This window comes from Amblyraja radiata, chromosome 8 (assembly GCF_010909765.2).
Source record: "Amblyraja radiata isolate CabotCenter1 chromosome 8, sAmbRad1.1.pri, whole genome shotgun sequence".
Taxonomy (NCBI): Eukaryota; Metazoa; Chordata; class Chondrichthyes; order Rajiformes; family Rajidae; genus Amblyraja; species Amblyraja radiata.
In genome coordinates this window covers 19,279,953-19,304,735 of record NC_045963.1, presented here as the reverse complement: position 1 = coordinate 19,304,735, position 24,783 = coordinate 19,279,953, and the positions used below count along the sequence as shown (strand labels likewise).

At 45.1% G+C, this 24,783-nt stretch overlaps 1 protein-coding gene across 1 annotated transcript in view; it reads right to left on the bottom strand.

The window, feature by feature from the left end:
* Positions 1–6,362, bottom strand: part of vash2 (vasohibin 2) — a 105,547-nt gene extending 99,185 nt beyond the window's left edge. Inside the window, exon 1 of the mRNA XM_033025323.1 lies at positions 5,862–6,362. Within this exon, the coding sequence (XP_032881214.1) occupies positions 5,862–6,152 (291 nt within the window). The 5' untranslated portion in view covers positions 6,153–6,362. The remainder of the gene's footprint in view (positions 1–5,861) is intronic.
* Positions 6,363–24,783: the final 18,421 nt, after the last annotated feature.

Here is a 24,783-nt window from a genome sequence, read left to right as displayed (position 1 = left end):
GGTTATAATTCACTTCACTGGTATGCTCCATGAGGAAAGATTGAGTAGGCCAGGCCTGAACTTTCTTGATAGACACAAAAAGCTGGAGTAACTCAATGGGTCAGGCAGCATAGGTGAAGTTTCGGGTCTTCAGAATCTGAAGAAGAGTCTCGACCCGAAGCTTCACCTATTCCTATTCTCCAGAGATGCTGCCTGACCCGTTGAGTTACTGCAACTTTTTGAGTCTATCTTCAGTGTAAACCAGCATCTGCAATTCCTTCCTACACATACTGAATTTTCCAGAGTTTGCAAGAATGAGAGGAACCCTCATTGAAGGTTAAATGATCCCTACAGGGCTTGACAGACTGGAAGCCAAGAGGAAGTATCAAGAATCAGGGGTTACGGTCTCAGAACAAGGGTTGAGCCTTTTAAAACTGGATCAAGAGAAATGTCATCAACGAGTTTATTGAAAACAGAGATCAGTAGATTTCTGGATATGAAGGAAATTGAGGAAAGGTGATAGTGCAGGAAAATAGTGCAGAGGTCCAGAGAAAATTAGCCCGGATTTTGATGAACGATGGAGCAGTCTTGAAGGACTAATGGGCCTCCTACTGTTCCTTGTTCTTACGTTCTCACATTATGTATTCCTGCGTGTTCCTGACAAGACATTATTTGTTGTCATACCCATCTGTTTCTCTCCTTTATTACTCTAATTTACATTTGCTATCTTCCAATCAGTTTCAGGACCTCGGGAAGTTTGGGAGATTATCTCTAACCCTTTTAAAACTCTGGGGTGAAAGTAACCAGTTCCACAGGATTTGTTTCATTTTTTGGTTCCCTTAATTTCTCCAGCAATTTCTCATTAATAACAACAGTGAGTTTGAATTCCTTAGTTCCAGACCATTTTTACAAGAATCAATGCAATCTTCTGCAGTGACAATGGATAGAAAACTTCTGGTCAATGCTTCAGCCAGTTAGGCTCCCGACCCGAAATGTCACCTATCCATGTTCTTCAGAGACGTTGCCTGGCCCGCTAACTTTACTCCAGCACTTTGTATAATTATTTCCCAGTTAAATTTCACCAGGTTTGTGACCCCCATTTATTTTTGCTAGTCCCTTCCTTTCCAGATTTTGATTTTCCGTATTTCTTTCTAATTTACTCAGATGTCGATCTTCTTGCTGATCTTCTTCCTGAACCTGCCGACATCCAGTCACAAGATGAACATTCCTCCAGTTGAATCTTTGGGATGCCTGTAACTCTAGTTTTTGCACCACACTACAAACTTGTTCCACAGTTCAAAGAACAAGTTTGTAATGTGGTACAAAATCTAAAGCTACGGGCTTCCCCAATATTCAACTGGAGGAATGTTCATCTTGTTACTGGATGTAGGAGAGTTTCAGGTAACCTTCAGCCTTGCCATTCATCTGGGTAGCACTACAGGTTTCTTCTTTTACTCTACCATTATCCTTAGTAGCCATGGATGGAAAGCTTTTCATACGGATTTTTATTTTTCAATTAACTACATATTGGTTGGCAATTTTGAAAGATTTTGTCAGATGCCTTCTGGAAAATCTTTGCAATGTGGAGTTAAGGAACAAGCTTTTGGTGCACAATCTAGATCTACAGGCTTCCCAAATACTCAACTGGACGAATGTTCATCTTGTGACCGGTTGTAGGACATGAAGCCTGACAACAGTCCAGAGATCAAGTTGGTCGTTAAGTGTTATCAGGTTATGTGGAAGCTAACATTTTGCTTAAAGATGATTTTGCCAAGGGATAGCCATGGAAGAGTAACAATTAGTACACCAAAGAGAGACTTGCATTGATTCGCAACCTTTTTCATAATAAAAACATCCCAAGTAACTACAATGAAGTGAAAAATCAAGAAAATATTTACAGAACTCCAGGTCTTCAACCTGAAACATTACCTTAACTTATCCGCCCACAAATACAGCCTGGCCAGTTAAGCAGTTCCAGTATTTTGCTGATTTTACTACAATGCATTTTTAGCTAAGAATATTTGACACTGAACCACAGACTTGTTTAATGGCCAAATATCTAAGAGCTTGGTTCAAGATTCAAGAGAGTTAATTGTCATGTGTCCCAGATAGGACAATGAAATTCTTGCTTTGCTTCAGCACAACAGAATATAGTAGGCATGAATACAGAACAGATCAGTGTGTCCATATACCATTATATAAATATATATACACACATGGATAAATAAACAGATAAAGTGCAAATAAACAGATAATGGGCTATTAATGGTCAGAGTTTTGTTTGAGTTGAATTTAATAGCCTGATGGCTGTGGGGAAGTAGCTATTTCTGAACCTGGACGTTGCAGTCTTCAGGCTCCTGTACCTTCTACCTGAAGGTAGCGGGTAGATGAGTTTGTGGCAGGATGGTGTGGGTCCTTGATGATGCTGCCAGCCTTTTTGAGGCAGCGACTGCGATAGATCCATCCCCTCGATGGTAGGGAGGTCAGAGCCAATGATGGACTGGGCAGTGTTTACTACTTTTTGTAGTCTTTTCCGCACCTGGGCGCTCAAGTTGCCGAACCAAGTCACGATGCAACCAGTCACTATGCTTTATTCTTTATAATTGCATCGGTGTTCTCGGACCAGGAGAGATCTTCAGAGATGTGCACGCCCAGGAATTTGAAGCTCTTGACCCTTTCCACCATCGACCCGTTGATATAAACGGGACTGTGGGTCCCCATCCTACCCCTTCCAAAGTCCACAATCAGTTCCTTGGTTTTGCTGGTGTTGAGAGCCAGGTTATTGTGCTGGCACCATTTGGTCAGTCGGTAGATCTCTCTTCTATACTCTGACTCGTCCCCAACAGTGATATGTCCCACAACAGTGGTGTCGTCAGCGAACTTGATGATGGAGTTCGCACTATGACCAGCTACCCAGTCATGAGTATAGAGCGAGTACAGCAGGGGGCTGAGCACGCATTGTGATCGAGGCTGACACATTTCCACCAATACGAACAGTCTGTGAATGAGGAAGTCGAGGATCAAATTGCAGAGGGATGCGCAGAGACCCAGTTCTGCGAGTTTGGTAACCAGCTTGGAGGGGATGATTGTATTAAATGGCGAGCTGTAATCAATAAATAACAGCCTGACATATGAGTTTTTGTTGTCCAAGTGGTTCAGAGCGGAGTGGAGAGCCAGCAGGATCGCATCCACCATTGATCCGTTGTGGCGGTAGGCGAACTGCAGTGGGTCCAGGTTTTTGTCGAGGTCGGAGTTGATTTGCGCCATGAACAACCTCTCAAAGCACTTCATCACCACCGACGTTAGTGCCACTGGTCGATAGTCATTGAGGTACATCACCTTGCTCTTCTTGGGCACTGGTATAATTGATGCCCTTTTAAAGCAGGTGGGGACCTCAGACCTCAGAAGTGAGAGGTTGAAAATGTCCGTAAAAACTCCAGCCAGTTGGTCCGCACAGGTTTTTAGAACACGACCGGGTATTCCATCAGGTCTAGGCGCTTTTCGGGGGTTCACCCCTCTGAAGGATTTTCTGACGTCGGCCTCTGTGACTGTGACTGAAATACCATCACAGCGAATGGGGGCTTGAGAAGGCACATCAGTGTTCTCCCTATCAAAGCGTGCGTAAAACGCATTGAACTCGTCAGGGAGTGATGCTACACCGACATTTGAGCTACCTCCTGATCTCGCCTTGTAGGAGGTGACTGCATTCAGGCCCCGCCACAGCTGCCGAACATCTGTCTCATCCTCCATCTTGAAGCAGAAGTCCCTTTTGGCCTTTTTGATGGCCTTACCAAGGTCGTATCTGGACTTCTTGTAGACCACTGTATCATCATGAATGCCCGTCTGGTCTTCAGAAGAGTGTGGATCTCAAAGTTCATCCAAGGTTTCTGATTGGGAAACACTCGGAAGGTTTTAGTAGGCATGTAGTCCTCCACACATTTCTTTATGAAGTCTGTAACGACTGTGGCATATTCGTTCAGGTCTGTTGCCGAGTCCCTGAACATTGCCAAGTCTACAGACTCCAAACAGTCCTGGAGTTGTTCCTCTGCCCCCCCCCCCCCCCCCCCCCCCCCCCCCCCCCCCGCCCCCCGCCCCCCACCAGCGATTTTGAGGAGTGGCTTGAAGAAGACAGAGTTAAGGGCCTGTCCCACTTGGACGACCTAATCCACAAGTTGAGAAGACCCTAGACAAGTTGAAAAAATGTCACGGTCGTGTTGACTCGCCAAAGTAAAAGACCTCCTATGACCTCCTACGACTATGTCTACGACCTCCTATGACCCCCCTCGACCTCAGTCTTCTACACCTAAGACCAACTACGACTAGCTACGAGTGGAAAATGATCACATGATAAAATGATGTCATGTTTGCATTTTTTTTCTCGGGCCAGTTACCGACCTACGACTACCTACGACTACCATCATGACCTTCTACGACCGACCTACGAGTAAAAAGTATCAATTTTTTCCATGCTGACCTTTTTTTTTTACTCGTGGACATTTTTTGTCAGGCTGGATAAAACGTCGCAACCTACTTGAGGCCACGAGTACGCGGAAACCACTCACGGGCATGAGGAAGAGTTACGAAGACCTCCTACAACCTCGTGGCGACCATGCTACGAGTATGAGTCAAGGGCAAACTCGGCAGAGGTCGTGAAAGTGGGACAGGGGCTTTAGGAAAGGGAATTTCAGAACTTAGCACTTCAGAACTACAAAGCTAAAGGGCATTCCCACCAAAAGGACACTAATGACAAAAGGAGATGAGCAAGGAAGCAGAAGGTTTGGGGGAAGTGCTTCGAAAATTAAAGGGCTAGTGGGGTTAGAGACAGGAATAAGTGGGATGATTACTGTGGCGAAGCAAGGAGGGAAATAATTTCCACCCACTCATCTGGACACAGCTGGTCCAAGCTCAGCAAATGCTATGCAGTACTAAATTGCCCTAATGGAATTTCATTTCTGGGGAGCTTTGAGTCTCTGCTGTTCCTATATTTATGGTCCATTTCAAATATATAGTCAATAATAACCTGCACAGAACATAATGCAAAACAAACGGACAATATAACATCTGCAATGCAAAGCTTCACTCATCACATTCATTTTCATTAAAATCTGTCAATTCTAATTAGAACATTTGAGAACATCGATTCTCAATTGATAACAATAGAATTTAATAACACATATATGTTTATTAACCACGGAGAGCATTTGTGCTTACTCAGCAGAGTAGGCAAGATAGATTTGTTAACCCCAGTTACATTTGTATCAGATGAATATCACCACAAATTTATATGTTCAGATTATGCAAGGGGCAACCTAAACAGTATGATTTGTCAACCCAGCATTGTCAATTTATCAGTTTGAGACAGGTTTCACCTCTTAGTAACTGCATATACCTCGTTCACCATATTTTCTTATACCAAGTACAATGCATGCTCTGCCAGGATAAATGTGGAATGTGAAATAACACCAAATGTTAATAAACTCTTGGAACAGCCACTCTGGTGAAAGTTCATGGACAATATTTTGATCTCCTCTCAAAATTGCCATACTCTGTTCTAACTTCACAAGTGGCTAGAATGGATATTCCAACTGAAAGAAAATGCTGGAGAATGAACAAGAAAAACAAAGAAACCAGAAATATCAATGGCATCAACAGCATCCATATAGAGATTGCCCGTGCTCCAGAGATAACCACAAATAAATGCATTGGTTTTCAATTTCTCATTGTAATTTATAATTTATAACAAATTAGGGTCCACCACTGATGTATTACATTTGTTTACCAAATCATATGCATATTTTCCCACATTACAAAATATTCAAATCGTTTACTATAACAGCCCTCATAAATACAATGAGATTGCCTGTCCAACCTCTCTGACTTACACGGGGTATAAATGCAGCTTTCCGTATACTCTCCGCCATCTCCTTCCCGCTAGGGTGTATTTTAGCCACATGCGTCCACATTCTTTGCCAAGTTCGTTCATCAATCGGGAAGCCACTTTTATTCACATAGAAAAGCACCCCTCCATCTTTTTCGTCTTCCTCGCCGGGACATTTGGCGACATTATTGCTGGGTGCTGTTGCCGGCTGTACACCACCTGCAGCCTTTGCAGCTTTAGATCTGCTTGGCTTGCCAATTTTACCACCGACGCTATGGCCATTGGCGCCTGTCATGTCGAGAGTCCCTCTGATTCCCCTATCCCTGCCCCCCCACCCCCTTGCTTTAATACTGAGCTCACCTACAGTGCATTCATTGCAGCGAGGTGATTGTAAGTGGTTGTTGGCAGGTTGCAGGGGGCTGAGAAGGGGCGAGTTGCCATCATTGGCCGCTGTGCTGCCGCTCTCTGCACTGCCTGTCTATGCTCATATTTTGTTACTCCGGTACCCGGCGAGCTTGGCTCGACCTTGTCCTCGCTCCCATTGGCCGGTCCGCGCCGGCGGTGGGCGGGGCCGTCGCTCACCCGCGCCCTCCCATTGGCTCCTGCTCTGAATGGAGGGCGGGGCTTGTCCTCAGCCGCCGTCCTATTGGCCGCCGCCTCGTTACAGGGCGGGGCTTACCGTGCATAAATCACCGTAAATTAGCATCTGCTTCCAGCCCCTCATCTGATGTCGCGGCGCACGGTCTGTCGGTGAGTGAGTGGGTGGGAGGCATCCTCGGCTCTCCTTGCAGGGTCCGCCTGCTTTCCTTGCATCGGCTACTGCCACCGCCTGGCATCCTCCTCAGTCAGGCAGCTGATTCCCTGCAGCCTCACATATACGTCTAAGCAACGTCGTAGAAATCTTGCTGCAAACCCCTTCAGAGAGGGATAACGTTGCTTTTTGTAAGGCGATGATTTAACCTGAATGAACAACGACGTTTCTGCACATTGGCATTGGAAGATGCTAGCCTGATTATTGTTTTGCAAGGGGATGTTAGAATTAAAGGGTTAGGTTGAGTTTAAGGAACGTGCTAGATGATAATGACCACTTAACAAAATAGTGTAATCATGTAGCACAGAGACAGACCTTTCAGCCCACCACTTATAAAGGAAGGAGGTCCTTCTGCAATTGTACAGGGCCCTGGTGAGTCCGCACCTGGAGTATTGTGTGCAGTTTTGGTCTCCTAATTTGAAGGACATTCTTGCTATTGAGGGAATGCAACGTAGGTTCACCAGGTTAATTCTCGGGACGGCGGAACTGACATATGATGAAAGAATGGAGCGACTGGGCTTGTATTCACTGGAATTTAGAAGGATGAGAGGGCGTCATAGAAACATATAAAATATTTAAGGGATTGGACAGGCTAGATGCAGGAAAAATGTTCCCGATGTTGGGGGAGTCCAGAACCAGGGGTCACAGTTTAAGAATAAGGGATAGGCCATTTAGAACTGAGATGAGGAAAACCTTTTCACCCAGAGAATTGTGAATCTGTGGTATTCTCTGCCACAGAAGGCAGTGGAGGATAATTCACTGGATGTTTTCAAGATAGAGTTAGATATAGCCCTTAGGGCTAATGGATTCAAGGGATATGGGGAGAAAGCAGGAACAGGGTGCTGATTCTTGATGATCAGTCATGATCATGTTGGCTCAAAGGACCTATTTTCTGTGTTTCTAATTTTGTGTCTAAAAAGGACACAATCTGCAATTCTGGAGAACATGGATCAGGGCAGGACCCTTCTTCGGACTGATTGAGGTGGGGGAGAAAGCTTGAAGAGAGGAGGGGAAGGACAAAGTCTGGCGAGCAGTCTGAAGAAGGGTGCTGATCTGAAACGCCCCATATGCATGTTCTCCAGGAATGCTGCCTGACCTTCAGACTGAAGAAGGGTCTCGACCCGAAACATTCAATATTCCTTTACACCACAGACGCTGTCTGACCCACTGAGTTGCTCCAGTTTTTTGTGTCTATCTTCGGTTGAAACCAACATCTGCAGTTCCTTCCTACGCATAACCTACAAACCCGCATGTCTTTGAATGTGGGAAGAGGAAACTTCTGCAGTCACAGAGGGAACGTGAAAACTCCCCACAGACAGCACCCAAAGACAGGTTCAAACCCGGGTCTCTGCCGCTGTGAGGGAAGCTCTACCAGTTGCATCAGTGTGCCACCTGAATAAATAAAATAAATTATCATCTGTTTCAAGCTTTATTATCATTTCCAGATTGCAACCACTCTCCCTTGAAAAAGTCTTCCTCAAATCCCCCTCTAAACCACTTCTCCCTTATCTTAAACCAACGTGCACTCGTTTTTGATACCTCCATTATTGTGAAAGGTTTCCTCATGGAAAACCTGCACAGGTTACAAAGCCACCTCGGGTGCAGCCCTTATAAGCAAGCGAGCATTTGGAAGACTGACTGGATGGATTCACCAGCTGCCGAGGGGGCTGCAGGCAACTTCTGCAGTCTAGGAGCTCAATTTTGCTGTCGCATCTACCCTGGTTTGTGAGAATTAAAGAATGGCTTTCCAATCCATAACAAATTGATAAGTAAAGTTGTAGAAACAAGGAGCTGCAGATGCTGGTTAATACACAAAAGGACACAAATTGCTGGAGTAACTCAGTGGGTCAGGTTGTTTCCTTACACAAATAAACCTGTCCATTCAGGGATTAGGAAGTGGGTGAGGGGCAGGCATGGGATTGGGAAAGGAATGCAATTATTTACAGAGGACGTAAGTTTGGAGAGTAGGTTTGAGCTGTGAGAATTGATTTGTGAATTTGTATTACATTCTTCACTAAATATCCGGCAGTCGGTACCAGATTAGTAACAACATCCACCACTTTAATATTGGGAAGACTAAAGCCATTGGCTTCACTCTTCGGACCAATTCCAATCCCCTAGCCAGCAGTCTGAAGATCCGGACTGTTTGCAACCTTGTTGTCACATGTGATACTGAGTTGTCTTTCAGAACATGTAACCATGTCCTTTCCTCATTGTCCTGACCACTCATTTGCACATTTACATTATCTGACACCAGCCTTCCCTCAGCGAAAGCCACATTCAAGCCTTTGTGATCTCGAAACATCATTTTTCCATTCACTCCTGGAGAGCCTCTTTTGTATTATTTTCAGTAAGTGATTCAGACCTCCACTTCCCACAGCATAATTCACACCATGTCCCCTCATCCATCAGCTCTGGGCTTGCTAATTCAAACTGGCGCCCATTTCAGCAAACTTAAATTTCTTATCCTTGTTTTCAATTCCCTTTCTGCCCACCCTATCTAATTTCCTACACCCTTACTCGTTTCTAAGTTTTCTGTGCTCCATTATTTCTGATCTCTTGCACATCCCTGAATGCAATTGCTTCACTTTTGTAGAGAGTTGTAGAGAGTCATACAGCATGGAAACAGGCCCTTCGGCTCAACATGCCGACCAAAATGATCCATCTACACTCGACCCACCTGCCTGCATTTGGCCCATATCCCACTAAACCTTTCCTGCCTCAACTACCTCCTTTGGCAGCTTGTTCCATATACATAGACATAGATACATAGACAATAGGTGCAGGAGTATTCTATGTATTTTCTGTCTGCGTTCGTTTTGAATCTGTGGGTTTGTTGGTTGGAAGCTTCTGGACATCTGAATTTCCCTGAGGGGATCAATAAAGTATTTATTATTATTATTTTATTATTAGGAGTAGGCCATTCGGCCCCTCGAGCCAGCACTGCCATTCAATGTGATCATGGCTGATCATCCACAATCAGTACCCCGTTCCTGCCTTCTCCCCATACACCTTGATTCCACTAGCCCTAAGAGCTCTATCTAAATCTCTTTTGAATGCATCCAGTGAATCAGCCTCCACTGCTTTTTGAGGCAGAGAATTACACAAATTCACAACTCTCTGGGTGAAAAAGTTTTTCCTCATCTCAGTTCTAAAAGGCCTACCCCGTATTCTTAAACTGTGGTCCCTGGTTCTGGACTCCCCCAACATCGGGAATATGTTTCCTGCATTTAGCGTGTTAAATCCCTTAATAATTTTACATGTTTCTATAAGATCTGCCCCCTCATCCTTTTAAAATCCAGTGAATACAAGCCCAGTTGCTCCATTCTTTCATCATATTACAGTCCCACCACCCTTTGTATGAAAATGGTTAGTTGTGGATTGTCAAATTTTGAAATGTCATCATTGATCAATGTCTGCAATCTTCTCCTTTGTCTTTCCCCAGAGTTATATTTAACATTATGTTCTTTGTTACTTAGAAACCTCCTCTTCCCATCTGTATAACAAATAGGTGCTGTAAATGTCAGTACCTCTGATCAGTTTTATTACCCTCAGCTTAGTTTACAACCCTCAATGTTTATTTTAACTAGCTATGCCGGGGAACCTAAACACCGTGATGAATCTATTTATTGCCTCACTAAATTCCTTAAGGTCCCTATGTTGGCCATTTTCCCATCGTACTTCCCCAGTCTGTAAACTCTTAGGTTAAACACATTACAAACTACTCATCTTCCTTATAATATTCCAAATTGCCGACAACACGAGCCTCTCCCTATCTCTCAGGCCCTCAAGTCCTAGCATCATCCTCATTTCTATTTTTCATTTGGAAAGACCCCAGGTTCAGGAATTCCCTCCATAAAAATCTCTGCCTACAAGCTGCTGATTAAAACCACCTATGTTTTTTCCCAAGCTTTTGATCATCTTTGTTAATGTACAGTAGGTCAGCATGGTTTTTTGTGTGTGATAATGCTCCTGCCTATTTAGAAGTTCCTGTGGATATTATTGCTACATTGAAGGCATTACTTAATAAGATTATGATTTCTGAAATGTCAGCAAGCATCATCATAGAATGATTTACCACAGACAATTATCCAGTCTTTCATGCTTTTAATTTGGTGCTTGAAAGAGCAATGTAATTAGTTGACCTACCTCTGCTCTATTCCAATTGGCAGCAGTTATTTTCTGCCTTCAGCACTCATCTGTTTCTTTCAACAGTCATTATTGGATCTTTTTCCAACTTTCATACAGCCAAACCATTCCAAGGCACACTGTTACAACATATTTCCCCCAACTAGTGCAGTGAAGTAACTAGATACATTGAATCTATTCACAAAGCCTTCTGGAAACAATTGTTCTCTTTTTATATTTGTATCAAAGCACACAATGTTGAAGACGTTACTTTAACAACTCTGCTTTCTGCACTCTTGTTTCAGGAATAACTTTTTTTACATGGCAAGGTTCTTATACCACAACAGGCAACATTACATATGTCTGCCTAATTTTCTACAAACCTTTTCCTCACTACAGCCTGGACCGCACCATATGCCACCAGCATGTCATTTCATTGTAAGTGTCTCTTCCATCCCAGTAATGCCCCTGTCCCACCTAGTAAACCTGAACGGAATCAACTGGAGACTTTGCCCAAGGTTTCCGTGCGGTTCCCGGAGGTTGCAGGTGGTTGCCAGAGGTTGCAGGTAGTGGAAGCAGGTAGGGAGACTGACAAAAAACCTCCGGGAACCTCCGGGATCCGCACGGAAACCTTGGGTGGGGCGCAAAGTCTCCAGAGGTTTCCGTTCAGGTTTCCTAAGTGGGACAGGGGCATTACTCTGTATATGCCAGATAACTGGTAATTACTGCAAAATGATCACACAGAAAAGCACATTCCATCGGACATTCCCCAGTCTGCATTCCCTTAGTTTATTCTTCCATTACATTATTTCCAGTCATTTTGTGTCATGAAAATCCATCTGTAACATAAGCAAATACAGAGTTATAAGAAACTGTAAGAAAAAAAATCAAAGTTGACGTGTTTATTTGATGCACACAACATTTGCAGTAAGAGCAATGAGCACAGATTACATCATGTGATCTACTACAGCAGGGTGACCAGGACTGGGTGTTCAATATTCCAGGTTATACGTTGCTCCAAAAGAACAGACCGAATGGGAAAGGTGGTGTGAATGAAGTAAGGAAGCAGAGCAGTACTAAGCCATGATGTCAAGGTAGTGCATAGTGATGATGTGGAATCAGTTTGGGTTAAAATCATGAACAGCGTGGGAAGGAAGACTGGGTTGGAATGGTCTCTAGGCCCCCAAAATAGGACCTCAATACATCAGAGCATAAATGGGGAAGAATTACGGGAATGTTTGAAGGGAACTGCAATAATCATTGGAGATTTAAATCTACATGTTGATTGGATAAACCAAACTGGAAAAGCTATTGCACAAGAAGAATTTCAAAGGTTTCAAAGGTCTTTTATTGTCACATGTACCAATTAAGGTGCAGTGATATGCGAATTACAATACAGCCATACGAAAAAAATGCAACAAGACGCACAACTACATTAAAGTTAACATAAACATTCCCCACATTCCCCACTGTGATGGAAGGCAAGAAAGCCCAATCTTCTTCCTCTTTATGGAACACTTCAGGGATTATCTTTTAGAACAGTACTGCACACACTATTTTAGATTTGGTCTAATGCAATCCAGAAGCATTAATAAGGGATCTTGTGTTTATAGATCTCCTCGGGGGTAGTGACTATAATATACAATTTGAGTACGAATACTCAAATTGTATATTATATACGGTGGCGGCCCTGGGACCACCAGGGGCATGGTACGATTGGCAGCCCCGCCAACAGTCTGTTTGTTTTTTTGTCTTTTTTTATTTTTATTGTGTGTTAAAAGTTCGTGTAAATGTTCTCTGGTTTGTTTTATGTGGGGGAAGGGGGAGGGGTCGGGGGAAACTTTTTTTTTCAGTTTCTTATCTTGCTGGAGATGCGATTAATTTTCAGATGGCATACTCCGGTCGCTCTGCAGACTACCATCGATGAAGCTGGAGGCCTCCTCGGACTGACCTTGGGCCCCACTGTGGGGTGTGGAGAACATCGGAGTCGATCACTTGCCTGGGATCGCTCCAACTGCGGCCTGCGGTCTTTACATCGGGAGCTCGCAGTCTCAGGAGAGACCGTCGATGTCGGGAGCTCCAATTTTGCGGAAGGTTCCCAATGCAGGAGTTGATCGCCTCGACGCGGAGGGCCCGTTGCCGGCTACGGGTGTCAACAGAGAGCTCGAGGCCCCCGACCGCAGGAGATCAAAGAGAAGAGATTAAACCCTTTTTCACCTTTCATCACAGCGAGGAATGTGGAGGAATCACTGTGATGGATGTTTATGTTAAAATGTATTTTGTGTGTCCATTGCTTTTTATTTGTATGACTGACTTGGCAAATGAAATTCCTCGTATGTTGCAAAACATACTTGGCTAATAAAGTATTATTGTGATTATTGTGAAGACCATAGGTCCATAAGCAGTAATTTCAGTTTGAATGAGGAAAATCATAATGGAATGAGGGAGGAATTGTTGAAGGTGGATTGGATAAACAGGTTAAGAGACAAGTTAGTAGAGGAACAGGGGCCGATATTCCACAGCTGGTCTATAATCCTCTGCAAGAGATGATCCCAATCAAAAGAAAAAAGGGATCCATGCGAAAAAGGCACAATCCGTGATAAAGGATAATGTTAAATTGAAAACTAGCCTCTAGACAGTGGAAAAGTCGAATGGTGGACCAGAGGATTGAGAAGTTTCTCTTATCTAGCAACAGAAGACTAAGAAACTGAAAAAAATTAGAACTTACATGCAGCACAAAAACATACCGTTAAGGTTTCTATGGATATATAAATAGGAAGATGCCAGCTCAGGTCATTGTGGGGCCTCTAGAGAACAAAGCTGGTGAATTAATAACAACAAACAAAGAAAGGACAGATATGTTAAATACATATTTTGGATCAGTCTTCACCATAGAAGGCCTTGCTAATAGATGGGATAATTTTAAATAACATGGTAGAATTGACTGAAATCCTAAGTACATGGAGTAAACTGTTGGAGAAATTCAGGGGACACAACATGGACTAGTCATTGAGTAAGGCTTTCGACATGCTCGGCTGTTCTGGAAAGCTGTACTTGTTGAGAAGGCTCCGCTCCTTTAAAGTCTGCAGTGAGAAGCTGCAGATGTTCTACCAATCGGTGGTAGCCAGTGCCAACCTTTTCACTGCCGTGTGCTGGGGCAGCTGGGCGAAGACTGCGGATGCCAATAGGATCAACAAACTCATCAGGAACGCTGGCTCCCTCCTGGGGGCGGAGGGATTCATGGGAGGTGGTCTCGGAGGGGTGGGTGCTCCTCAAACTGCGGAGCATCCTGGACAATACAGCTCATCCTCTCCATGACCCACTGGTCAACCTGAGGAATACTTTCAGCAACAGACTGGTTCCACCAAGATGCAGCACAGAGCACCACAGGAGGTTCTTCTTCCCTGTGTCTATCAAACTTTACAACTCCTCTCCCTTCTGTCGTGGGCAGGGGTGGAAAACCGGGGGGGGGGGGGGGGGGGGGGCAGAGGGGACACGTCCCCCCCCCATGTTTTGAGAGGTGGGCGACATCCCCGCCAGGTTAACCTGCATGGGCTTGCGGGAAATATGGCCAGCGCGGAGAAGCAGCGCTGGTATCCCGTCAGTCCAGATAGGGCTGTAGTTAACAAAGATCTTATCGCGGAGCTATAAGATCTTTGGTAGTTAACCCGGTGAGACAGGCACAGTTGAGCTGCATTTAGCGCTGGATTGAGCCTCCGAAGCCTCGCGCGCGTGTGTGAGCGTGCGCTTGCGGCCGCCAAAAAATTGTGTCCCCGTCCCCTCCATGTTTTGATAGTGAGTTCCACTCTTGGTCATGGGGTAGACTGAGACCGAGACTGACTCCCCCCCGCCCCCCCATCCTCAATCTTTGCACATCCCCCAAGGCTTTCCACTCATCACTTTCATTTCATGTTTCATGTATTTTGTGCTTTTTATGATTGTTGGCAGATCAATTTCCCTCCTGGGATAAATAAAGTTCTATCCTATCATATCGTATCGTAGATCCCATGGAATCCAAGGAGAGATAGCTGAATGGATAGAAAATTGGCTTCATGGAAAGAAGGAGGAAGTTATGGTGGAAGTTGCTTTTTGGACTGGAGGCCTGTGACTAGTGGTGTGCCTCAGGGTTTGGTGCTGGACACATTGCTGTTTGTCATCTATATCATTGATTTGGATGAGAATGTACAGCATGACTAGCAAGTTTGCAGATGACACTAAAGTGGGTGGCATTGTAGAGAGTGCAGATGGTTGTCAAGAATTGCAGCTGGATCTTGATCGGTTGGGCAGGTGTCTGAGGAATGGTTGATAGTGCAGGACGTACACAGTGAACAGTAAGGCTCTGGGAGATGTTGTAGAGCAGAAAGATCTAGGAGTACAGGTACATAAATCATTGAAAGTGGCATCAGTGGTAGATAGAGTGGTCAAAAAGGCTTTTGGCACATTGGCCTTCATCAGTCAGAGTAGAGAAATTGGGAGGTTATGTTGCCGTTGTATAAAATGTTGGTGAGGCCGCATTTAGAGTATTCTGTTCAGATTTGGGCTCATGTTATTGGAAAGATGTTGTCAAGCTGGAAAGGGCGCAGGTAAGATTTACGAGTATGTTGCCTGGACTCAAGGGCCGGACCTATAGGGAGAGGTTGCGCAGGCTAGGACTCTATTTCTTTGAGCACAGGAGAATGTATAGAGATGCATATAATCATGAGGGGAATAGATTGGGTAGATGCACAGAATGTCTGGGAATCGGGAACTAGAGGACATGGGGTTAAGGTGTTTGTGTCACCGTCAGTTAATGTTTAACCATAATTTCCTTCATAATTCCATGAGGGCTTTCTTGAACTGCCTCAAACTAATGATAAAATGAAACTGCATCCGCAGTTTATGGTACTTCGACACAGGTTCTTATTTATTGTGGTTCTGTGAAAGACAAACATATTTTATTGCAATTACAATTATAACAATTAAAAGTACTTGCTCTATAACACTAGGATAAGCGCTCAACTAAGAAAACCAAGCCCATAGACAAATCACCATCTAAACTGGATATACCAACTTATTCTAAGGACAATAACTAACCCCATATGCAATAAACAGCGACCTACGTTATAATATGCTCATTAAAAAACCTGATCAAGAAGATGCAAGTATATAATTGAGGTTACCAAGTGGGCACCTCCCTTCACTGGTGTTTCGTTGAGTTAGGCCCATTTTCAAGTTTAAATTTACTGTAGCTTTTTAGTTTGCATTCTGTATTACTTTTCTTGCAGAATTGATTGGTGTAATTTTTCTCAGGTTCATTTTCATCCACGCCTCCCAACATAGTCTGCATTAACTCACTGACAGCATGTTTCCTTTTAAGCCTATTGAAGGTCATTCAGTACATGAACTCCTCAACACACGTGGTAAATCTGCTGGTAATTGGCTCTTTCCCTTTTCATTTCACCAACCCTATTAAAATGCCTGTTCATCTCTCGGGCTTCAGATCTTTATGTTAACTTTTATGTAGTTGTGTGTCTTGTTGCTTTTGTTTTCATATGGCTGTATGGTAATTCGCATATCACTGTACCTTAATTGGTACGTGACCATACAAGACCTTTGAAACCCTTGAAATTTCCATTTTTATTTCAGATTTCTGGTTTGAAGGTTTCAATTTTTCATTTAGTTTAAATGTTTACATTTTTTAGCATTATCTTGAATGAATGAATGAATGAATGAATGAATGAATGAATGAATGAATGAATGAATGAATACGTTGAAAGCCATTTTAATGAAGAGTTAGATTCTGCTGCATTTATCAATCAATTTCTCTGCTTATTTTGATACCTCTTTCAAAAACATTGAAATAGTTGTTCTCTTATTTTGGAATAGTTAATTTTAAGATAAAGGATAGCCTTTCTGGAAGATAGTATGTAGAAAGTGAAGTCCTGTGAAGTAGGATCAATGTTGTTCATTAATTAAGTGTTAATATGATTTGTGAACAAATCATAATAATCATTTAGAATTGGGATCTAAATACAATTTCTAAATGTGCAATATTTTCAGTGTTTTCCCTTTTTTTAACTTTGAAGTCTTGTTCTGGATCTGCATCAGGGACAGATATTCTATTAAATCCTTTAATCATCTTAGACACTGAAATTAGTTCACTCCTTAAGCTTGTTTACTCAAAGGAATACAATCCCATTTTGTGCAACCTTTGCTCGTGCTTAACCCATTTATTGAAGATGCCTTGGCTGCAAGGACTGTTTCGATCCCTGTGACTGTCCAGTCCATTCATTCCTTCCGGTCCTCAGAAACTGTAGGAGGTACAACACTGCACCACCTGCCTCACTGCCAGGTGAGGAGAGATTCACGTGTTTTGCCTCCAACTTATAGCATTCGGAGACAAAGTAAATTATATAACCCTTTGCCAAGCATCTGAACTCAGTCCATTAGGACCATCTTGCACTACCAGTAGCCAGTCACTTCCACTCCTCTCCCGAGTTGGCAGGTAAGGTACCGGGAGATCAGGTTGGTTATTGCGAACTGAGCGGAGGTGTTGGGCGAAGCGTTCACCAAGCCTGCACTTGTTCTCACCGATGTAGAGAAGTTGACACCTGTATAAGTGCTACCTTTGAAAGGTGACACCTAATAAGTGCTACCGTTTAAAGGTGTAGCACTTATTCCCCCAATTCCCAATGCCTTGAATCTCCTCATTCCACCATGTGTCATCCGGAAATCTACAACTAACTCATCAAGATCTGTCAAATCACTTGTCATCTGCAATGAATGAATCCAGGTGGTTTATAACTTTTGAAATATGTGAATGTCTCCAAATATAGCCAGTTCATTGGCTATATTTAAGAGGGAGTTAGATGTGGCCTTTTTGGCTAAAGGGATCAGGGAGTATGGAGAGAAGGCAGGTACAGGATACTGAGTTGGATGATCAGCCATGATCATATCGAATGGCGGTGCAGGCTCAAAGGGCCGAATGGCCTACTCCTGCACCTATTTTCTATGTTTCTATGAGTTCCACACTAGTCTGTGTCCTTGGCCTTCTTCATTGTCGTGAGAGATCAAATGCACACTACAACACCACCAACTCATATCCCGGTTGGGTAGTCAACAAACCAATGGTGCAAACATTGAGTTTTCTTATTTCATTGAATGCACACCTAGTGTTCCTTTCTCACTCCCGTTGGTCCATATAGGCTCTCTCTCCCCCTTTGTTCATCTTTATCCTCCCCTCCCCCACCCAACCACCTAAATGTGTTACCATCTTCCACCAGTTACTTCCCTCTTGGTCTATATGTCATAATCCCTCCCAATCTAATTCCACTGCAACCACCCAGCATCTGCATTTTCCCTCATCAATTCCCACATATCTCATAGCCTGTCTCAATTCCCAGCTCCATCACCCTACCACTCCCAAAAGACTTGGTTCCACTTATCACCTCATCCTCCCTCCTGTTTATCTCGTTATACTATCTTCCCTCTACAGTGTTGATACAGGATCATGACCCAAACATCAACTATCCTTTTGTCTCCACAGATGCTACTCCACGACGGCCAAGAAAGGACTCGACGGCCAAGAAAGGACTTCAAAGGCTTCACTTCCTGAGGTGCTTGAAGAGGGCACGTCTCCCACAACAGCTGCTGGTGAGCTTCTACAGGTCAGCCATCGAGTCAGTTCTCACATACTGCATCACAGTATGGTACTCTGGCTGCACCGCAGAGAACAGGAAAGCTCTCCAACGCGTCATTAAGACTGCTGAGAGGATCACTGGCACCCAGCTCCCCAGTCTGGAGGACATCTACCGGACCCGCTGCATCCGGAGGGTCAAGGGCATCATTAGAGACAGCACACACCCTGGACACTGTCTCTTCACCCTCCTGCCCTCAGGAAGACGATACAGGACACTGAGCGCCCGCACGACAAGACTGAAAAACAACTTCTACCATAGAGCTGTGACACTACTGAACTCTATCCCCCTCCCACACTGATTCCCCCCCTCTCACACACCCGCCCATACTCCTGTATGTTTATAGTCTAAATGTTTAATAGTTCTTTTTTTAAACGTATTTTTATACTCATATTCCTGTGCAGCTGGAGGATTGCTCCAACAAAATTTTGTTGTCTCGTACAATGACAATAAAGATTATTATTATTATTATTATTACTTGACCCACTGGACTGCTCCAAATGTGTTTTATTTACAAGTATATATATTGTCACTACCAGTGAGCATTTGATTGATATTTGCAAAGATTAGCGTTCAGTGCATACTGTTTTATTCTGATAAAGAAAACATGGCTTACTTAAGGAGACAGCTTTTATTTGCACAAAAAATGGTGTTGAAAAACACTTGGTGTGAGTTTAATTGGCAAAGAAATGATTACTAAGTAGTGTACTGGATTGTTGGCCAAAACTATAATCGTCCTGGTATTGAGACAGGGGGATAGACTTAACTCTCTAGGCTCTATGATCTGTCATTTGAGCCAAGGTGACACCTTGCAGTTGTTCCCATTAACCAGAGGGAACAACTAAAGATAGAGCACATTAGTGTCTGGAATTTGGCTTTATAAATGTTTGTTGGAGGTGCAAGCTTATGCCATTATCTTCTGTTAACTTAACCATTAATCTTAATCAAAAGGCTGATTTCAAATTGATAAAGAACTACAGGCAATTTTTTTAAATAAATTATTCTTTCAAGCAAATTTTCTAACATCGTTTTTAAACTACAGAATGTTTCTGGAATGACATCCACATTCTGCTATTCTAAAGGACATGTATGTAGAGAAAGTTTAGAGTACCTTTATTCAACTTCTGACAAGGCACTAACATTAGTGTAGATGGTTTATGCATGCAACCTATTATGTAGCTACCTCAATACCACTAACCACGCCTTAGTCATCTCAGTATAACTGTGATATCCTCCCCTTGCTCCTCCCTTGGTTCCAGTACGCCTGAAGACTAGATGCAGTCGGTACTGGGACGTGCTTCACATGTGCCTTTATTAAATACTCAGTAAAGTTACAGTGTGTCAGACTTGGCTTCTTTACATGGTGTCAGCTGGTTTAACGCTCGCCTCCTGTTTATCGGGTTTTATTTGCCGCTGTTTTACTAGTGTTTAATTCCCTCTTTGCCATGGCATTCTCGTGCCGCAAGCCCTCTCCCCTTGTCTTTGACGCTGACATTGCGTAGCGATGGGCTACTTTCGTGATGGACTACAACCACTTCATGGACTACAACCACTTCATCAACATCATGCACCGAAATGACCCTGATGCCGTCAAAGCCTCACTACTGCTGAACCTTGCCGGTCCCGATGCCATGAAACAAGCTCAGACTTTCACCTACAATCCAGCGGTCCTGGATGACAACGCCGAGGTCGTCGAGCCAGCGGAGTCTGCCAACGACCCGGTATGTCTCTTACACAAGTATGCGGAGATTTGTGACTTGCCCTCCAACCGTATATTGGAGCGGGCTAGATTCTTTACAAGGAAACAGCAGCCTGATGAGCCTGTTGAATGTTTTATCGCTGACCTGCGCTACCTTGCTCAGCGGTGCCGTTTCGAGAACATGTGTGATCAGCTCACTAGAGATATTTTAGTCACCGGCATGCTAGATCAGAAGTTACGAGCCGAGCAGCTGCAAAAACCGGATCTCACCCTGACTGAAGCTATGCATGCATGCAGACTAGCTGAGGTGGTTGCCCCGCTACATGGGCAGAGGGGATCTGACAATCGGCCTATTAATCTGACTGGTGTTGCTATGCCCCGTCACAAGCAAGACAACGTTCGCCCTGCACCGCGACTGACTTATGCCGCTCGGGTCCCGCTTGTTAAAAAGTGCCCCAACTGTAATTATGTCCACTCTATGCAGTCGCAGTGTCCAGCCTTTGGTAAAGCTTGCAATTTCTGTAAGAAGATGAACCATTTCTGAGCTGCCTGTCGCTCCCGTGGGAACGTTCCACCAGCTCCCAGACATTTTTCTAAACAACCTGCAACAAGTTGATAACGAATTCGGTTCCCAGTCTTCTGTCGACACTGCCCTCGACTCTGAGCCCAGTACTTCCATGGGAGATGCCAGTGTTTATTCTCTCCTTCATAATCAATCTCGCCTCCCCGATCCTTCTGTACTAGTCACTGTCAACAACAAATCCTTCACTGCTAAGCTAGACACGGGGGCGAAGGTGAATGTTATGTCAACATCCCTGTTCAGGAAGATTAGAAATAATGAGCTGTTAACTGCTGATCGCTCCACATTGCGTGCTTATGGGGAGAGGAGCTGAAACCTGTGGGGAGGGCCACCTTCCACTGTGTGCTGAAGAAATCTTCGAGAGACCTGTCGTTCTTCATTCTTGACTGTGACTGTGTGACTCTGTTAAGCAATCAGGCGTGTCAGGATCTCGGGCTGGTGTCCTTTGACCGTACTGTCCACGAAGTGCGGGTGATGCTGAATCCACTTTCTGAATACCCTGACCTATTCGATGATGAACTGGGTAAGCTGCCCCTTGTGTACAAGATCGCAACTGACCCGTCGGTTGTACCAGTGGTCCGTGCTCTGCCCAGGGTGTCGTTTGCCATGAAGGGCAAGGTCGAAGCAATGCTTAAGAACATGGTTGACATGGGAGTGCTTGAAGCTGTCAGCGAATCCACCGACTGGGTCTCCACCATGGTCGCCACCATGAAGAAGGGTAAGAACGAGAGACGGGTGTGCATCAACCCCAAAGACTTAAATCTAGCAATAAGACGTCCTCATTATCCCATGAGGACTGTAGAAGATGTTGCTGCCCAGGTCGGTCAGGCCATGGTGTTCTCTGTCCTTGATGCCAGGAGCTCATTCTGGCAAATACCTCTAGACAAACACTCTTCAGACTTAGCCACTTTTGGCACCCCCTTCGGAAGATTCAAATTTTTGCGGATGCCGTTCGGCATCAACTCCGCCAGCGAAGTGTTTCAACGATCCATGGAGCAACTGTTTGCTGGCCTGCCGTGTGCCATTATCGTGGATGACATCCAGGTTTACGGGAAAGATGCTGCTGAGCATGACCACAAACTCTGACGAATTCTAGACCGCGCTCGCCAGATCAACTTAAAACTCAACTTGTCAAAGTGCAAGTTCCGTGTAGCTGAAGTACCCTATGTTGGCCACATCTTCACCGCCCACGGGCTGAAACCTGATCCGCAGAAGACCAACGCTATCTCCGAGCTGCCTGCCCCGACCGACGTGACCAGCCTGGAGCGATTCCTGGGCATGGTCAACTACTTGGGAAAGTTCATCCCCGACCACAGCGAGTTGAGCGCACCCCTGAGGCAACTGACGAAAAAAAACATTGCCTGGTCCTGGTTTCCCCAACACCAGCAGGCTTTCGACCTTCTCAAAACAAAGCTGATCAGCACACCGACTCTCAAGTTTTTCGATCTGCAACGTCCGATTGTAGTTACGTGCGATGCTTCCCGCTTCGGACTCGGTGCTGCCTGCCTGCAACTCCATGATGACGGCTCGCTGCAGCCCATTTCTTATGCCTCACGTACCATGACAGACACTGAGCAGCGATATGCACAAATCGAGAAAGAGCTTCTTGCGGTTGTATTCGCCTGCTCCAAGTTCAAGGACTTCCTTTTCGGTACCAGGTTCACCGTCGAGACGGATCATCAACCCTTGGTGACCATCCTCAATAAGCCCATCCACATCGCTCCAGCCAGACTCCAGCGCATGATGCTACAGCTCCAGCGGTTCGACTTTCTGATCGTGTACAAGAAGGGCACCGAGATGCATGTGGCCGACGCGCTGTCCCGGGCCCTCCGTCCTCCTGTGACAGGCACCCCTACGAGCAGGAGGATCTGCAGGTACTTAATGTCAACTTTGTTCCCTCTAAGCAGCTGCAGTGCCTGGTTGAGCACACCGCCAACGACCCCGACCTGCAACAGCTCGCAGCTGTCATCCAGCGGGGGTGGCCCAGCAGACGCACCTCACTGTCTGCGGGTGCCCACCCTTTCTTTCTGGTCCGCGACGAGCTTGTGCTCCGGGACGGCATCATCATCAAGGGTCACAAGGTGGTCGTCCCTGCCTCCCTATACGACTTGTACTACAACGCTGCTCACATGGGATATCCCGGAGCCGATGCCACCGTCTCACATGCCCAAGAACAATACTATTGGCCCGGCATGGCCAAGCACATTAAAGCCCGAGTAGCCTCCTGTCCTGATTGCAACACCCTGGCCCCACATCAGCAGCGCCAGCCACTTCTGCAGCAGCCTGCGCCTGCTATGCCCTGGACCTCGCTGGCTGCTGACATATTCGAATGGCGAGGCAAGCATTACCTGGTGTTGGTTGATTCATACTCCAACTGGTTCGAGGTGGACCTTCTCCCTGCTATCACCTCTGAAATGGTTATCAGTAAGCTGCGCAGACACTTTTCTACCTTCGGGTCCCCAGTCCGCTTGCAGACCGACAACGGCCGTCAGTTCACCAGCGCAGAATTCCAGGCTTCCGCTGCGAAGTGGAACTTCACTCACTATACCAGCAGCTCCGAATACCCGCAGAGCAACAGCCTGGCCGAGCGAGCTGTCCGCAGTGCCAAGAATTTGCTCGAGCAGTCTCGTCTCTCCAATGGTGATTTCTACCTGGGTCTACTTAACCTTCGCAACATCTCACGGGACCCTACCATGCGATCCCCTGCCCAGCGTCTGATGTCCCAGGTGCTTCGCCCACCGATGCCGATCGCCCAACAGTCCCTGGTGCCCAAGGTCCTCCAGCCTGCCGCCGTCCAGCAACGGATTGCCCACACGCATGAGGTATAGCGCCGCTCTCACGACAAGTCCTGCCGCCCGCTCTCACCACTACTGCCTGGCCAGGTTGTCCGCATGCAGACAGCCACCGGATTCTCCCGACTCGCAACCGTTGTTGGTGTGGACGACTCCCCGAGATCTTACCTGGTGGACTTTGATGGAACTGTCTACCGCCGGAGCCGCCAGCACCTGTTGGCCGTTAACGAGCCTCAGCCTCCTCCTGCGGATCCTTACGCTCCTCCGTTGCGCTTCCAGCCTGTCATTACTAATTACCCCACAGCTCCCTGCATGCCCCGGTCAGTTTGCTTGCCGCGTTCTCCTCCTTCTGTGCTTCCTGGTTTCGGGCAGATGATTTCCTCCCCTGCTCGTTCTCCTTCTCCTCCTTCTCCTCTGTCTCCTCCTCCTGGATCCCCCGTGCCGGCTGGGTCACCTCCCGCATTCCCGGTTGGGTCTCCGCCTGCTTTCTCCTTCCCGGCTGCTGCTGCTCCGCCTCCTCTTCTATCTGGTGGGGAGGGTGATGGCGCTATACGCACACGCTCGGGTCGGGTTGTCAAACCTCCTGATCAGAAAATTTTAACTAAAATACTAGCGCATAGATTAAGTACAGTGATGAATAAATTAATACACCCTGACCAAACAGGCTTTATTCAGAAACGGTACTCATATTATAATCTAAGAAGATTATTTAATATTATATATTCCAAGAGAATTATTAATGAAGATCTAGCAATAATTTCACTTGACGCTGAAAAAGCATTTGATCAGGTCGAATGGCCTTATTTATTTTCGGTGATGGAAAATATGCAGCTAGGGGAGAAATTCTGTACATGGATAAAACTGTTATATACAAATCCCACGGCTAGAATATTTACAAACCAAAGGTTGTCATCTAAATTTAGCCTATCTAGAGGTTGTAGACAAGGATGCCCATTATCTCCATTATTATTTGCGCTTGCTATTGAGCCACTGGCAGAAAGAGTTAGGGGGCATCCGGAAATACATGGGTATAACACAAAGGACACAGTGAATAAAATTTCTCTATACGCAGATGATGTATTAATTTACATTACAAAACCAGAAATTAGTATTCCAAACTTATTAAAGCTAATAACCCAATTTGGTTCACTTTCAGGATACAGAATAAATTGGAATAAAAGTGAAATTATGCCAATAAGGGAACATAACAAACAGATAATACAACAATTTCCATTTAAAA